This window comes from Sphaeramia orbicularis, chromosome 18, assembly GCF_902148855.1.
Source record: "Sphaeramia orbicularis chromosome 18, fSphaOr1.1, whole genome shotgun sequence".
In the NCBI taxonomy this organism is placed as follows: Eukaryota; Metazoa; Chordata; class Actinopteri; order Kurtiformes; family Apogonidae; genus Sphaeramia; species Sphaeramia orbicularis.
The window spans coordinates 5090970-5108420 of NC_043974.1; the positions used below are offsets into that span (position 1 = coordinate 5090970).

Genomic DNA, 17451 nt, shown 5'->3' on the forward strand with positions numbered 1-17451 from the left:
AGTTCCTTTCACTGGAACTAAGGGGCCCAGCCCAGCTCCTGAAAAACAACCCCACACCATAATCCCCCCTCCACCAAACTTCACACTTGGCACAGTGCGGTCCAACAAGTATCGTTCTCCTGGCAACCGCCAAACCCAGACCCGTCCGTCAGATTGCCAGATGGAGAAGCGCGATTGGTCACTCCAGAGAAGGTGCCTCCACTGCTCTAGAGTCCAGTGGCGGCGTGCTTTACACCACTGCATCCGCCGCTTTGCATTGCACTTGGTGATGTATGGCTTGGATGCAGCTGCTCGGCCACGGAAACCCATTCCATGAATGTTCTGGAGCTAATCTGACAGCCACATGAAGTTTGGAGGTCTGTAGCGATTGACTCTGCAGAAAGTTGGCGACCTCTTCACACTCTGCGCCTCAGCATCAGCTGACCCCGCTCCATCAGTTTACATGGCCTATCATTTCGTGGCTGAGTTGCTGTTGTTCCCAAACACTTCCACTTTCTTATAATACAGCTGACAGTTGACTGTGGAATATTTAGGAGCCAGGAAATTTCACGACTGGATTTGTTGCACAGGTGGCATCCTATCACAGTTCCACGCTGGAATTCACTGAGCTCCTGAGAGCGACCCATTCTTTCACAAATATTTGTAAAAGTAGTCTGCATGCCTAGGTGCTTGATTTTATACACCTGAGGACATGGAAGTGATTGGAACACCTGATTCTGATTATTTGGATGGGGGAGCCAATACTTTTGACAATATAGTGTATATAAACCAGCCAACCAGCAGTAAACCACATAGAAACATATATAAACCAGCTAACCAGCAGTGAACCACATACAAATATATATGAACCATATAGAAACATATATAAACCACTTATAAACATATATAACCCAGTTCATTAGCAGTAAACCAGACACCTTAGCAGATATGTCATATCTTAATCATCTACAGTTCCATCATTAGCCAACTTTGCTTCATTTCAGTTCAGCAAGCTGTAGCTAGTACCATCAAACATTTTTAACATTATATTATACAGGTTCCATCCCTCTGTAATTGGATTACTTTTCATCCTCTTCTTTTCTCCTCTTCTAAACTGTGCAGCTAAGGCCTTGGAAGGCCTTTTCATGGTGATAAACTCTCCAGTCTTTACCTGGATGCTTACAGCTGTCTGACGCTGTCATTCAGCTCAGCTCTGTCTCTGTCACTCACACACACACACACACACAGTGAGCAAAAAAAAAAAACCAAACTGACCCCACACATCACTAAAGTAAATCCCCTACATGACTCTGGTGCTTTGTCGCAGCTTTAGTCTGTATGTTCCAGGTAGAGTGGGGACCAGAGGACGACTGGAAACCACAAGTGACCAGACATGACAGACTGTGAAGTGTCGTATGGCGCTGCTAGCTCAAATTGCTGGAGCGAAATAAATCAATTTGATATTAATCCGACATTGACGAAGATGAAAACGAAGGAAATTTTATCCATAATTTTTATACGTTTCAGTTAGTTTTGTAAGCTCACAATACAGTTTCAGTTAGTTATCGTTTCTTTCTTTTAATTAGAGTTTTTATTTATTTCAGTTAACGAAAATGTTTTTTCAATTTTAGTTTTCGTCATTTTGTTCGTTTTCGTTAACGATAATAACCTTGATTTACACACCCTGTTTATTTACACACTGTTTTTTTACACACTCTGTTTTTATTTTTACACACCCTGTTGTTATTTACACACCCTGTTTATTTACACATTCTGTTTTTATTTACCCACCCTGTTTTTATTTACACACTTTTGTTTACTTACACGCCTGTTTTTATTTACACACCTGTTGTTATTTACCCACCCTGTTCCTCCATTTGTGCCTCATACACTCAGTACAGGTTCTCCAGATACTGTGGTGTAAGTGCAGAGGTCATGCGACTATCTGTAGGATGAGTGATCTGTTTTCTGTGTCTTTTCTTCTTCATCATCATTTTACTCTCTTTCTCACAGCCATGTCGTCCAACTGGTCCTTCTCTCCCAGCGCCTCCTTTCTTCCTCTTACCTCCACCTCCTCCAACACCTCCATCCATACCTGCTTCACCTACAGACTGAGTTTCTTCATCTCCACGGCCTTCGCCATCACCAGCCTCCTCCTCCTCCTGCCTTTCTGTGTCCTCGTCCTGTTTGTGGGTCTCCGACGGTGCTGGCAGCAGCGCTCCACCTCCTCAATGATGAGCCACGCCGACGTCTTCACCTACCACATGGTTACCATGGAGATGGTCAGCATCTGTGGGTGTGGTGTTCTCTGCTGGGGTTTTTTTGTGGAGATGTGGCAGGTGATGGCCGTGGGACTCCTTATCATCTCTGTCACCCAGACCGGACAGATCATTTTCCACCTCCTGACATGTGTGGAGCGCTACATGGCCGTCATCCATCCCATCACCTACCTGGGCCTGAAGAAGAACCAGACTGGGCTGCGAATCAGGAACGCGCTCCTCGGCTGCGCTTGGCTGCTGTTCTTTGGGATGTTTGGTCTCAACATTCTGACCTCACATTTCAATCCCGTAACAATGATCTTCTATTTGGTTTTCTCCCTGGCTGTCATCTCTTTCTGTAACTTCTCTGTCCTGCATGCGCTGACTCATCCAGGACCAGGGGAGGGGCCTGGAGGTCAGGTTAACCAATCCACAAAGAGGGCTTTTCACACCATCGGGGCTATAATGGGAGTCCTGTTGTTCAGAGTCACCATGCATCTGTTTGTAGTTGTAATGTACACCTCGAATATCCTGAGAGACAGGAGCCGTTGTGGCGTCCTGGTGTCAGGGCTGTTCTTCTCCCTGCCCAGTAGTCTGGTGTTACCGCTACTGTTCCTGCACAGAGCCGGAACATTTACCTGCAGGAAGAGGAACCCTCAACCTGCACTTCAGAGTCAAATAACTTAGGTTCAACCTGATATCATGACTAAATATACACAGTAGAGCCCGGCTGATTATAGTGTATCACCGATTAATCAACATCGACCAATATGTAACCAATTTATTACCTTTTTTGCTGCGGAGATTCTGTCGTTTGCTGCTCGTGTGTGTGCTGCCGGGAAAGTTAGAAGAATAGTAAAGTGTGTCAGATTTACTTTCACTTCTGCTCAGACTATCATGCCATCACCCCCCCCCACACACACACACACACACACACACACACACACACACACACACACACAATCACAGAATCATGGACTGCTAGGTCTATTAAACAGTGCTAAAAGTTGTGTCAATTATCTTTGTGAGATAAACAAAGATTTATGCAACTGTTAATCCACCTGTCCACAGTCATCTAATATAAGATTATTATATCCTGTGTAGATCAATGGTCTTATTTCATATATTGGTCAATATATCAGTTATCGGCCAATATTGGATATCAGCCAGTATATTGGATTTCGGCTTTTTTTTAGCCCCCAGTATAGGTATCAGCATCGGCCCCAAAAATCCCATATCGGTCGGGCTCTAATACACAACACCTCTAATTGACCTGTTATCTGTACTCATTCTAAGGTTTCTACGTGTATGTTCATGCCATTATTAACCCCTGTGCAACCTGAATCAATGTGTCAAATACCAGGAACTGAGGGTTAGAGTTAGGGTTAGGGGATACGGTTAGAGGTTAGAGTTAGAGGTTAGGGTTCGAGTTAGGGTTAAGGTGCACATGCGATGTGCACAGCGAGCTGGGCGATGCGTAAAATGTAATACATCGCTCGTGCAATAGGGGGTAGCGGAGTCAGGTACAGTCCGGGTGTCAAACCAGGTGATATTCAGATCAAAATGGTACTGCAGAATGGTTTATTCTGATGTTGATTGTGAATTGTTGGTGTCAAAAAAAAAAAACAAAATTGCCAAATATAGATGGTGGTATGTCCGCCCTCTGAACTGGAGCTGAGATCAGGACAGGGAATTCCAATCTCTTGTTCAGCCTTGGCAAATTCTAGACGGGGAGATGCACTTCCAATATTTCCAAATTTGACAACCTGCTGGCTGGAGTGGCCCGCTTTCTGACGGAGACTCCGGTGAATCCTGCCATCCACTTGTAGTTTTTGCAAAAGGCTTGAGGTGACGTTGAGATACCAGTCAACAGGAAATGTGCTAAACTAAACTACATTGCTTGTGTAGTGCCCCTGCTGGTGGCATATGGTATTACATGTGTCATTGCGTAGGGGTTAGGAGTTTGGGTTATGTGAACTGGAGATCTTGGTATAACATGACACATGATCAAATGGCGTTGAATAACACGTGACAGGTTGAAAAAGCATACGTATAACATGGCAAATGCCATAAGAACTGACGTAGCCTACAATGCAATTTCATGAGATCAGTCTCTTTAGGTTAGATTTGATTTAAAAAAATAAAAAATAAAAACATTCAGCAGATTATTCATTCATTCATTTTCTGAACCACTTACCCTCCTGGAGCCTATCCCAGCTACCACCAGGTGAAGGTGGGTGGCACCCCAGACATGTGGCCCTTTCATGACAGGGCCGACAAAACTAAAGTTTCAGGGAAAAACAGCTTCTATACCAGTGGGGGCTGGTGGTTTTCAGAAAAAGGGAAGTTGCATTTTTCCAAATCACAAACTTATGATTTGCATTTGAATTCCACCCTCCTTTCCTTCTCAGAAATGTTTAATTACCCTATCAGACCCAAATGAACTCTTTTCCAGACTCTTCAGTTTCCTTTCAGTGAATCTGTTCAGTGGTTCTTCACAGAGTTCTTCAAACAGACCATGGTGTTGAATGATGCAGATCTAACTGTGGCCAATGACCCTTCAGAGGACTACCAGGACCAAAAACCTCCTGTCCCCGTTTCATCCAATCACCAGTGAAAGACACCAGTCCTGTCATTTCATTGGTCCTCGGGGGTTTCTCAAGACCCGCCCCTTCTATTCATCCTTACTGACACCATGCGTCTGGGAAATGACTTATTTGTTTTGTCCAGTGGCTGAGTAGATGTGTTCAAATGTTCCCTCCTTCTGCTTCAGTGGATCTGAGTCCAGAGCAGCTTCTGCTTCAACGGGACAAATCCACTGGAACCATCAAGTTTTGCAAGAAATTACTTCAAAAAGGTGAATAAGTACAGATGAAAACATGTGGGATTCATGAGGGAAACAGCTTTCAATGAAAATAAGGCCCAATCCCATTTCACCCCTTGGCCCCTCCCTCTTAGCCCTGCCCCTCCATTTTGTGCGTTTACGTGAAGGGGTAGGGGTGTTCCAATTCTGGATGAGTCGGAGGGCAGGGGCTAAGGGGGTGGGCTATTTGACCCTCCAAACAGGCATTTTCTTGAGCCCCTTTGTTTTCTTTGTTCTTTTTGTTTTGTTTGTTTATGAAGCGTCTTTGAGTGTCCAAAAAAAGCGTTATATAATGCCACGTTAGTACCAGCTCGACTCGACTTGGCCTTATTGGGTTTCCATTACGAAAAAGGACCTGGAATCTGGTACCCGGTACTAGTTTTTTAGTATCACCTGCATTGCGATTCCAAGACTGGGGAACAGATACTAAAACATGAGGTGTAAATACTGCAGACCACTGATTGGTTGGACAGTGACCCGCAGTTTTACAAAAACACAGATGTGGAAGTTGACAGTAAATACAGCGGTAGGTTAATCCACATGATGACAGCCTGTAAAACTACACCATGGTTTGTTGAGGAGGTTCAGATGTTAAAATTCAGCATGAGCTTAACGAGACAACACGCAACAAACGAGTTTATCAGCAACTCTGAGCAGACAACACGGAAGTAACGAGCTGCATCGCTATGACGACCAGATCCTCTAAAGTCGGTAGTATCCTGTAATGGAAAAAGGTCTCCAGGAATAGGACCTGGTACCCGAGTCGAGTCGAGTCAGTTCTACGTAGTGGAAATGCAGCATAAGTTTGATGTATTATTATTATTATTATTATTATTATTATTATTATTATTATTATTACTGTTGTTGTTGTTGTTGATATGTCAGTGTAATTGTCTGCTACACCAAACTTAAATTTTAGATAACAAAATAAAAATAATTCCACCAAATGTGCTCTTATAGTTTTAAATGACTGTCAGTGTATTTCCTTAAGGCTCACATCAGGTCCTACTAAAACATTACAGTTCCTGTTGTAACAGGAGCTCATCCTGCCATTAAAAGATGACAGGCCCAAACCATTTAGACTGTATTGGAATGAGGAAATCTGTCACTTAAGTAGCTTCCCTTTACTAAGAGGGGTTTTTTTTCTGTGCATTTCCTCAAACAATTCTTAAGTTAAAAGTTAACCAGCTGCATTCACTGAACGTCGAGCAGTGAAACCATTTCCTTTTTCAGTTTAATTCTGTAAATGAGAACCAGATGAGCAACATTTCAGACAGACTGAAAAGAGGTTGTGTTTAAGTGGTACTTGTCAGGTGCAGAGTTAGTATGAGGAGATGAGTGTACTCACAATGCTGCTGTTCCTGCTGCTGCTGCTCCCATCCAATGCTCTGGCAAATGGGTTCTACGGGACAACACTGACCTATTATCCGACAAATGCTACTCCAAGTGGATCTGTCAGCGTACGTACACTTCATTATACTTTAAAGAATTAGAATGAAAGGGAACTCACAATGATAGAGTCTGAAGGAAAAGCAGCAGAACATGACCAGAGGATTATTACCTCCACCAAGGAACGGAGGTTATGTTTTCATCAGGGTTTGTTTGTTTGTTTGTTTCTTTGTTTGTCTATTTGTTTGTTTGTTTGTTTGTCTGTCTGTTAGCAAGATAACTCTAAAAGTTCTGAATGGATTTTCAGGAAATTTTCAGGAAATGTTGATACTGGCACAAGGAATAAATGATTGACTGTTGGTGGGGTGGGGGGGTGCTTTTCTAGTTCATCATGTCTTTGTTTAGATTACAGACTTAAACAAGAATAAGAAGGCTTCAAACACCACTAGTCTACATTTATTTTATTATTTATTTTTTATTTTATGTACTATCTCAGGGGTCACCAACTTTTTCTCTTCCATGAGCACATTTTACATAATGAAGTTGCCGGAGGGTTACTCTAATTTAGCAACATTTATTTACATAGCTAATTTTCATACATATGCATATTTTGTATAATATGTTTGTAACATTGTGTTCTTTATTTTTTATTTTATTTATTTAGATTTCTTTGTTTTAGCATTTACAGTACTTAAAAAGTGTTAATATGAAACTATTATTTTACTTTTATTAAGGAAAAAAAGGAGAAAAAACAAATACAAGCATTTGCTGCTGTTTTCCTAAATATTTTAATACTATGTCAAATATTATGAAATGGAACAATCCTGCATATTTTTATAGAATTATTAGAAACAAATAATATGTGGATGTGCATTTTTAATACTTTGAAATTGTGAAAAGGAACGTTGTCTCTCACACAATAAATCTTCACCAGCATGTGCTGCTGTATTTCTGAAGGATTTGACCTTTTCTAAATTCACATATGAAGTCAAAACATATCAGTTAAAAACAGAACTTTGTGTACATAAATCCACCATCCCACTGTCACTTCTACAGAGTCCTCACACCGGAGTAAAACGCACAGGCACCTGTTCAGGTCTGACTCCAGCTGTCTGAGCGCATGTGCACATAGTGTACATATGTTTGCACTTGTCCAGAATGTGAACCACTTTAATGATGCCTCTGCTGAAGCGCTGGTCTTGGTCAGTTTAGTGAACATGGACTGTTGTGTTTGGACTTCAGTTTTCAGGTTTTTTACCTTCTCTTTACGGAGGCTGATTCCCACCAGAGAATCTCCAGAAAAGTTGCTGTGAACCAAGGTTATTATCATTAACGAAAACTAACAAAATGACGAAAACTAGAAATTAAAAAACATTATCGTAAACTGAAATACATAAAAACTATAATTAAAAGAAAAAACAATAACTAAGTGGAACTATATTGTGTGCTTACAAAACTAATTAAAACGTATAAAAATTATGGATAAAATTCCCCTCGTTTTCATCTTGTCAATATCGGATTGATATGAATTTGATTTATTTCACGCAAGCAATTTTAGCTGGTGGCACCATACAGCACTTCATGGTCCGACACTTCTCATCACTTGTCATTTAGAGTCGGCTTCTCGTCTTAACTTTACCTGGCAATGTGGAAACTAAAGTTGGGAGAAAGCAGCAGTCCTGTCTGGGATTTATTTGAATATGACGGTGAGAAAGATATGAAAAAACTGAAACTAAACTAAAACTAAGCATTTAGGAAAAATGAAAACTAATAAAAACTAGCAAACTTGCCCTGAAAACTAATTAAAACTAACTGAATTAGAGAAAAAAAAAGTCAAAACTAAATAAAACTAAACTATAATGAAAAATCCAAAACTATTATAACCTTGCTGTGAACTTTGGTGAAATTCCACTCCACATTGCATCTTTTACCGCCTGCCAGGCTCCGCCCACAGATCACACACACACGCACACACACACACACGCACACACACACACACACACACACTTGTCGTTCACATTAGTCAAGCAGAAGTCCATGTCTCATTGTTGGTGAAAATAACTCCCTGTCTATACTCGGCCCACATCATTGCTGGGTTAAACCCACTACCTGCCCTGGCGTCTGGCTCCTCCTGCTCCTCCTGGCCCCGCCCCTCTCCAATGACAGACAGCAAACTAGCGCTAAAGTTTGACTGACAGCTAGTTGACTGTTTCATCTCCAGAGGGGGGCAGGACACTTGAAATTTGATTGGGTGGAAATTTAGACCTGTTCAACCAAATGACGAATCAACTTTGTGTTCTTATATTACACTGGTCAACGACAAATTTATTGTTTAAGTTTTTTGAGCTGATTTAGGATCATTTTGGTGTGCTAAATCCAAAAATCACATTCATTTTGCTCAATCAGGTCAACTTTCTGAACTATGCTACATATTGGCTTTTTAACATTTTTGCTTACATTTATGGGTATTTTCACATCATATGATACAAAATTATTTCATATTTCTTGCAATAAACGAGTTCTGAAGATTTTACTTTTGCCAATTTATGATTAATGGCTTTTTTAATATTACAGCTGAATGAAATGGCTTTGACTAGAAGATCTTGCAAAAATAAGCCTGACGTATTCTGATACATCTGCGGTGAATACACCATTGTACCTAACAGGAATCAAGTCACAAGTTTCATAAAGTGGGCTTACCAATCTTATTTTGGTATTAATTATTATATTTTGTGAGAAGATCAAAATTTTTCAAAATCAATTAGCAAAAAAACCTGACCTGATTGAGAAAAACAGATGTCATTTTTGGATTTAGTGGTGCAAAATGGTCCGAATTCAGTTGAAAAACCTAGACAACTTGCAAAAAACATTTTTTTGTAACCCAGTGTTATTGACCCTTGGTGAGCCACCAGTAGATTGCGAGCACCGTGTTGGAGACACCTGGACTATAAATTTACTGAGAGTCTGAAGGAACTTGGTATTTATTGGTTTTAATTGTTATTATATTATATCCTTATTATTATTGTTTAATTGTCTTTTATTGTGTCTGCTGACACAGTACTGAGACACCAAATATGGGTTTGTCTGGTACCACAGAGACAACCAGAACCTCCTTATATCATGTCTAGACTGGGAACTTATTATATCCTGAAAACTACCGAGATAATCAGAGAGTAAACAGGTCAGTTACCAGTGTGTCAGACTGACCCTAACCCTATTACTATAGTACATAACCCTAACCCTGCTGCTATAGTACAAAACCCTAACCCTAACCCTACCACTATAGTAAGTAACCCTAACCCTACTGCTATAGTACAAAACCCTAACCCTAACCCTAACTTTACTGCTATAGTACATAACCCTAACCCTAACTTTACTGCTATAGTACATAACCCTAACCCTACTGCTATAGTACAAAACCCTAACCCTAACTTTACTGCTATAGTACATAACCCTAACCCTAACTTTACTGCTATAGTACATAACCCTAACCCTACTGCTATAGTACATAACCCTAACCCTAACCCTACCGCTATAGTACGTAACCCTAACCCTAACTTTACTGCTATAGTACATAACCCTAACCCTACTGCTATAGTACAAAACCCTAACCCTAACCTTACTGCTATAGTACATAACCCTAACCCTACTGCTATAGTACAAAACCCTAACCCTACTGCTATAGTACAAAACCCTAACCCTAACCTTACTGCTATAGTACATAACCCTAACTCTACTGCTATAGTACAAAACCCTAACCCTACTGCTATAGTACAAAACCCTAACCCTAACCTTACTGCTATAGTACATAACCCTAACCCTACTGCTATAGTACAAAACCCTAACCCTACCGCAATACTACATAACCCTAACCCTACTGCTATAGTACAAAACCCTAACCCTAACTTTACTGCTATAATACATAACCCTAACCCTACTGCTGTAGTACAAAACCCTAACCCTAACTTTACTGCTATAGTACAAAACCCTAACCCTAACTTTAGTGCTATAGTACAAAACCCTAACCCTAACCCTACTGCTATAGTACAAAACCCTAACCCTAACCCTAACCCTAACTTTACTGCTATAGTACAAAACCCTAACCCTAACCCTAACCCTACTGCTATAGTACAAAACCCTAACCCTAACTTTACTGCTATAGTACATAACCCTAACCCTACTGCTATAGTACAAAACCCTAACACTAACCCTAACTTTACTGCTATAGTACATAACCCTAACCCTACTGCTATAGTACAAAACCTTAACCCAAACCCTACCGCTATAGTACGTAACCCTAACCCTACTGCTATAGTACGTAACCCTAACCCTGCTGCTATAGTACAAAACCTTAACCCAAACCCTACCGCTATAGTACGTAACCCTAACCCTACTGCTATAGTACATAACCCTAACCCTAACTTTACTGCTATAGTACATAACCCTAACCCTACTGCTATAGTACAAAACCCTAACCCTAACTTTACTGCTATAGTACATAACCCTAACCCTACTGCTATAGTACATAACCCTAACCCTACTGCTATAGTACAAAACCCTAACCCTAACTTTACTGCTATAGTACATAACCCTAACCCTAACTTTACTGCTATAGTACATAACCCTAACCCTACTGCTATAGTACATAACCCTAACCCTAACCCTACCGCTATAGTACGTAACCCTAACCCTAACTTTACTGCTATAGTACATAACCCTAACCCTACTGCTATAGTACAAAACCCTAACCCTAACCTTACTGCTATAGTACATAACCCTAACCCTACTGCTATAGTACAAAACCCTAACCCTACTGCTATAGTACAAAACCCTAACCCTAACCTTACTGCTATAGTACAAAACCCTAACCCTACTGCTATAGTACAAAACCCTAACCCTAACCTTACTGCTATAGTACATAACCCTAACCCTACTGCTATAGTACAAAACCCTAACCCTACCGCAATACTACATAACCCTAACCCTACTGCTATAGTACAAAACCCTAACCCTAACTTTACTGCTATAATACATAACCCTAACCCTACTGCTATAGTACAAAACCCTAACCCTAACTTTACTGCTATAGTACAAAACCCTAACCCTACTGCTATAGTACAAAACCCTAACCCTAACTTTAGTGCTATAGTACAAAACCCTAACCCTAACCCTAACGCAATAGTACGTAACCCTAACCCTACTGCTATAGTACAAACCCTAACCCTAACCCTAACCCTAACTTTACTGCTATAGTACAAAACCCTAACCCTAACCCTAACTTTACTGCTATAATACATAACCCTAACCCTACTGCTATAGTACAAAACCCTAACCCTAACTTTACTGCTATAGTACATAACCCTAACCTTACTGCTATAGTACAAAACCCTAACACTAACCCTAACTTTACTGCTATAATACATAACCCTAACCCTACTGCTATAGTACAAAACCATAACCCTAACTTTACTGCTATAGTACATAACCCTAACCTTACTGCTATAGTACAAATCCCTAACACTAACCCTAACTTTACTGCTATAGTACATAACCCTAACCCTACTGCTATAGTACAAAACCTTAACCCAAACCCTACCGCTATAGTATGTAACCCTAACCCTACTGCTATAGTACGTAACCCTAACCCTGCTGCTATAGTACAAAACCTTAACCCAAACCCTACCGCTATAGTACGTAACCCTAACCCTACTGCTATAGTACGTAACCCTAACCCTAACCCTACTGCTATAGTACGTAACCCTAACCCTGCTGCTATAGCACGGATGGGTTCTACACCAACAGGCTCACTTCACCTTCCTCCACCTCCAACCTCCTCCCTTCCATCTCTTCTTTCTTCTGCTCCTCCTTCTACACCTCCTCTTCCACCTCCTCATCCATTAAATTGGTACTATGAGGTTCTACTTTATAACAAGGTCTATTTTAAATGTAATGTATATGTTATTTAGTGATATTATTAATAATATCATTTTAATATAATCTTGCAGGTTGTCCGATCTAAGCTCACCTTCCCAAACTGCACTTTTGACATTTTTTGGCAATGTCTCAATGATAACTGTGGGGTTGAGACTTCAGTAGCAGTGAATGTGGTTGACAGGGAAGCTACTGGAGAGTTTTGTCAGACGGAGGTCATCTCGACGTGGCAGGTTTCCACAAATGCTCCGTTTCAACTGGTGTAAGAACACTATGACATATTATGGATACAATAACAGTATGGGGTTCCATATGCGCATGATGCAGTAAGATTTTTTTCCCCTTAAATCTCCACCTCAGGTTGAGCGGTAGGAACTGGACAAGTAATTTAAATGGAATTGCCAGTTACAGAGCTGTGACTGTTGTGGAACTGAGGAACCGCTCCGACACCGGCCAGGCCAACAGATCACCACAGACCACCATCCTGCCTGTTCTCCGGTAAAACTCTTCACTGTTAGTTTTAATCTTTTTCCATATGATATATCAGTGTTTCTCAACAGAGGCGGAACCACCCCCCAGGGGGCACTGGGACATTGTCAGGGGGTATTTGGACTGAGAAAGCTGAGAGGGGGGGTGCTGAGACAGAAGAAGTATCAATATCAACCAGCATGTTATGTCAATGAAAAATTTCCGTGACCATCAGAGGTCAACAGCACATGCCATGAAAGAATACAGGTTTTACAGACAGGTAATACCAACAAAATAAAACAATAATTTAGTAATAACAGAAAAGGGTAATTTTTGCAAAAGTGCAAATTTAGTTCTGGTGAGAAGCAAATTGAAAAACACAGGGACTGTCCAATTGACTCCCGCTGTCTTGGAGTTTGGAGATCAGGTATTTTCGGCTCCAGTTGAAGGGTACTCCAGGCAGATGGGGTGGCAAAGCTGAAGGCTGGTTCCCCAGTTCAGTCCAAACTCTGGGTACATTCAAATACATTTCACAAGACCATAAGGAATATGGACTAGTACTTCTTTGGAGAAGTGAGGATAGGTATGATGGAACTAGGGATGCACCGATCCGATACCTGTATTGGGCTCCAATACTCAGTGTGTGTACTTTGTACTCGTAAAAGTAAACTGATACAAATGCACCAATACCACTTACGGCTGTTTGACATTCACAGTTCAGTGCAGCAGGTACGCAGCAGTGAAATAATGTGTGGGGAGTGTGAAGAGTGGAGATTTTTCAAAATAAATGACAGTGATAAAAGTAACGCTGACTGCAAGTAATGTTCCAGACACAGACAGATACGGACGCAGCGTTCTGTCCGTCCTCTGCGTACATTTCATCTGTTTTCCAGGTGCTGGCGGATGCGTACCCAGACGCAGAATACCATGGAGGTAGAGGATCTGTTCAAAGAGCGACTGTGTGAGTTAGAGAAAAACTACTGACACATTTATGACAATTACCCAGGGCTGGGCCAGGGGTACAGAGCAGTGCGGACCACCGCCAGCGGAAGTGAAAACCAAACTTATCACTCATTTCTCTTTTCTCTTCCTGCTGAAGCTTCGCTTTTAAACCTTACTGGCGAAAACGCTGCAATATTAGTATCACATTAGTGTTGCCTCTGTCGTCTCCATGTTTGTTATTACTTACTTTCGTCTTCTCATAAAACTTTACTCTTCCTCGTGGTATTTGTCCAGTACGGTTAATTAAGAGCAGCGCCCCCTGGTGGGTTGATTGAGAAACGCTCATTCCAACACAATAAATGTCAGTAGCAGCACTTTGTTCCAGTCAGACTAATGACAACGACAATAAAGCACATTTACAAAAGGAACTAAGAACTGGAATGGGATTATTAAGTACTCGTATCAGTACTCCGTATCGACAAGTACTCAAATGTAAGTACTCGTACTCGTACCTCGGTCTGGAAAAAAAGTGGTATCGGTGCATCCCTAGATGGAACCATACTAGAAAAGCTTTGGAGATTAAAGCTATACCGTATGATGTGGCATTTTTACCCTTTTCTTTTGTCATCTTAAATGCTCCTAATAAGTGTGTGTCAACTAAAATGTAAAAGAAATCCGCCAGGTATTGAAACTCAAAAATGTTTAATTCTTATATATTTCTGATAAAAGTCTGACCAATCATTTTAGTCGGTCCGAATAAAATAATTGGCCAAACCTGACTGAGCCTCCTGTCAATCATCCATTACCACTGTCCAGCATCCGATCCATTATCTCCGTCTCACATCCGATATGTGTACCACTGAATCTGACGCTTCACTGGCGCTGCTTCTCCTGTCACTGACCACAGTCTACTGTCTAGGATGTGTGTGGATAGAACTGACATGCACATGTGGAAGGGAAAAAACTGATTTATGAACAGAAACAAAAACTGAGGAGCACAAACGGGAGTCTGATGAATGAAGGATGGGGATAAAGTCCAGAAGTCTGGTGTACTGGACTGAACAGGTCTGCATGAAGGTCAGCTTTTATGACTGTGGGACTCATACAGGTGTAATCACATGGTGTCACACAATGTAAGATGATGTAGGATGATAATTGTATGGACTATGAAACTTCAAATGTCCATGGAAAATCCGCGGAGGCTGCACGTTCACAGTGCGCGCGCCCATCCCCTGGGCACTGCAGTGAAGACACTGGCCCAGTACTGCACAGACCAGGTCTACTGATGGAACAGGAGCCGCGGGCCCACGGCAGGTGGATGATGCATCTGATTACTCAGGAGGGGTCCGTGGACATGCCAAAACGGACCGGACCTCCACCTCTGCTTCCTCCTCCATTTCCATTGCGCGTCAGGTGAGAGGAGGAGAGAGGAGGAGGAGCCTCAGAGCTCAGGCAGAGGGAAGGGGGCGGGGCTTTGGAGGGAGTCGGGTTGTTCATGTTCAAACTTTTACTAAGTGCTGTGAGAAATGCCACATCAGTAGGTAGAGCTTTAAAGTCAATCAATGGTTCAACCTTCACGAGTTCAAAGACGGCCACTCTTCTTTACCATATAGTTCACAGGGAGGAGTAATGTGATTACAACCAGTACCATAAGTCCAAGGCTGACTGTGATAGAAATCACTGGGGGAAAGATGTATCGATTTTTGGCAAGAAAGTGAATTAAAGAGTCAAAGCTTCAAACTGAACAACTGGATCTGACAAAATTGTGAGCTAGGGACAGCCCAAATAAAAATAACTGTGATATGATATGTCCACTTGGGACACAGGTTTAACTTAAATTACACTAACTAAATATTTGTCTTTTGTCAGAGTTCCTGCAAACTGTCAGAGAGCTTTTAATCTCTTGGCCTTTGACCCTGATGGAGACCAGGTGAACTGCAGATATGGAAATGAAACACTGTCAGAGTGTAACCCCTGTACACCACCATCTGTTCTCAACCTCTCACCAGTGAGTAGTCACCTCAGGTCTTACAACAAACTCAGTTGATGACCATATAATTACATGTTCTTCCAATTTATTCTTTTACAGTCTTGCACCTTATCATTCAGCCCTACCAGCGCTAATAATGTGGGTTCGTACGCTGTGCAGCTGGTTATGGAGGACTTTCCCAGACAGACGATCACCCTGACTCAAACTAATAACTCGCAAATAACAACTGAGTTGAAAAATACAAACGACGCCATCAGCAAAATACCTGTCCAGTTTTTATTCAGAGGTAAGATGGCCTGCGTTGGTCCCAGCAGCTCCACAGAAGTCATTAATCCACATGAAAAGTGGAAAAAGTTTAATTAAAAAAAAAAAAAAGAATTAAATCCAACAATTTGGCTTTGCAGTGTCTCCAGCTCTGATGCACTTCCACCCGTCATGTGACGTCTTACTTCTCTGTGCATCCTTACGCATGTGTTATAACCACCCCTTTCATGTTAACAGCATGCGTAACATTTTATGAGTGTTTTAAAAAATGCAACAAATAATAAATCACCACTGTGCCCAAGTTTTACATATATAAGGTTTGGCCAATGACTTATTTCACCCCTGCTGGAGGTCTTGAAGGGACACTATTCAAACCACATGACCTATGGGGTCTTCGCAAGATCATGTCAAGGTAGTAGCGAAAGATAAGAAGCAAAGCCATAGTTGATGCTGATGCTTAAAGACAGTTGAAATCTCAACAAAACCTTCTAATTAAAGGACACATGGGCTGTAATCCTCAAAGAAAAGGCCAGTATTTCCTCTTTCTTGTTGCAGGGATCCTGCAGTACAATCATGCACAGATGGACTGTACTTGCCCCCGGTTCTTGTCTCCAACCCAGCCAATGGAGCTCAGCTGTCCATTCCTGTTAGCCAAACTATAGAAATCAGCATACAAGCAGAAGCAAACATCTCCACGTAAGTCTACTGGGATCCAACAAAAAGGCATTTAAAAGCATAAGTACACTGAACAAAAATATAAACGCACCACTTTTGTTTTTGCTCCCATTTTTCATGAGCTGAACTCAAAGATCTAAACTTTTTCTGTGTACACACAAGGTTATTTCTCTCAAATATTGTTCAAAATCTGTCTAAATTTGTGTTAGTGAACACTTCTTCTTTGCTGAGATAATCCATCCACCTCACAGGTGTGGCATATCAAGATGCTGATTAGACAGCATGATTTTTGCACAGATGTGCCTTAGGCTGGCCACAATAAAAGGCCACTCCAAAATGTGCAGTTTTATCACACAGCACAATACCAAGATGTCACAAGTTTTGAGGGAATATGCAATTGGCATGCTGACTTCAGGAATCTCCACCAGAGCTTTTGCCTGTGAATTGAATGTTCATTTCTCTACCATAGCCATCTCCAAAGCTGTTTCAGAGGGATTCATGAAGACTGTGCAAGGAAAATGGTGGTCACACCAAATACTGACTGGTTTTCTGAGACCCCCCTGGACCACCCAAATACAGTAAACTGCACATTTTAGAGTGGCCTTTATTGTGGCCAGCATAAGTCACACCTGTGCAATAATCCTGCTGTCTAATCAGCATCTTGATATGCCACACCTGTGAGATGGATGGAT

At 41.4% G+C, this 17451-nt stretch overlaps 1 protein-coding gene across 1 annotated transcript in view; it reads left to right on the forward strand.

The window, feature by feature from the left end:
• Positions 1–6449: 6449 nt before the first annotated feature.
• The window catches only part of LOC115438947 (uncharacterized protein PB18E9.04c-like), a 29806-nt gene continuing 18804 nt past the window's right edge, over positions 6450–17451 (forward strand). The window contains exons 1-6 of the mRNA XM_030162840.1: positions 6450–6560; positions 12495–12682; positions 12781–12918; positions 15700–15838; positions 15920–16106; positions 16705–16780. Coding sequence (XP_030018700.1) covers positions 6450–6560; positions 12495–12682; positions 12781–12918; positions 15700–15838; positions 15920–16106; positions 16705–16780 — 839 coding nt within the window. The remainder of the gene's footprint in view (positions 6561–12494; positions 12683–12780; positions 12919–15699; positions 15839–15919; positions 16107–16704; positions 16781–17451) is intronic.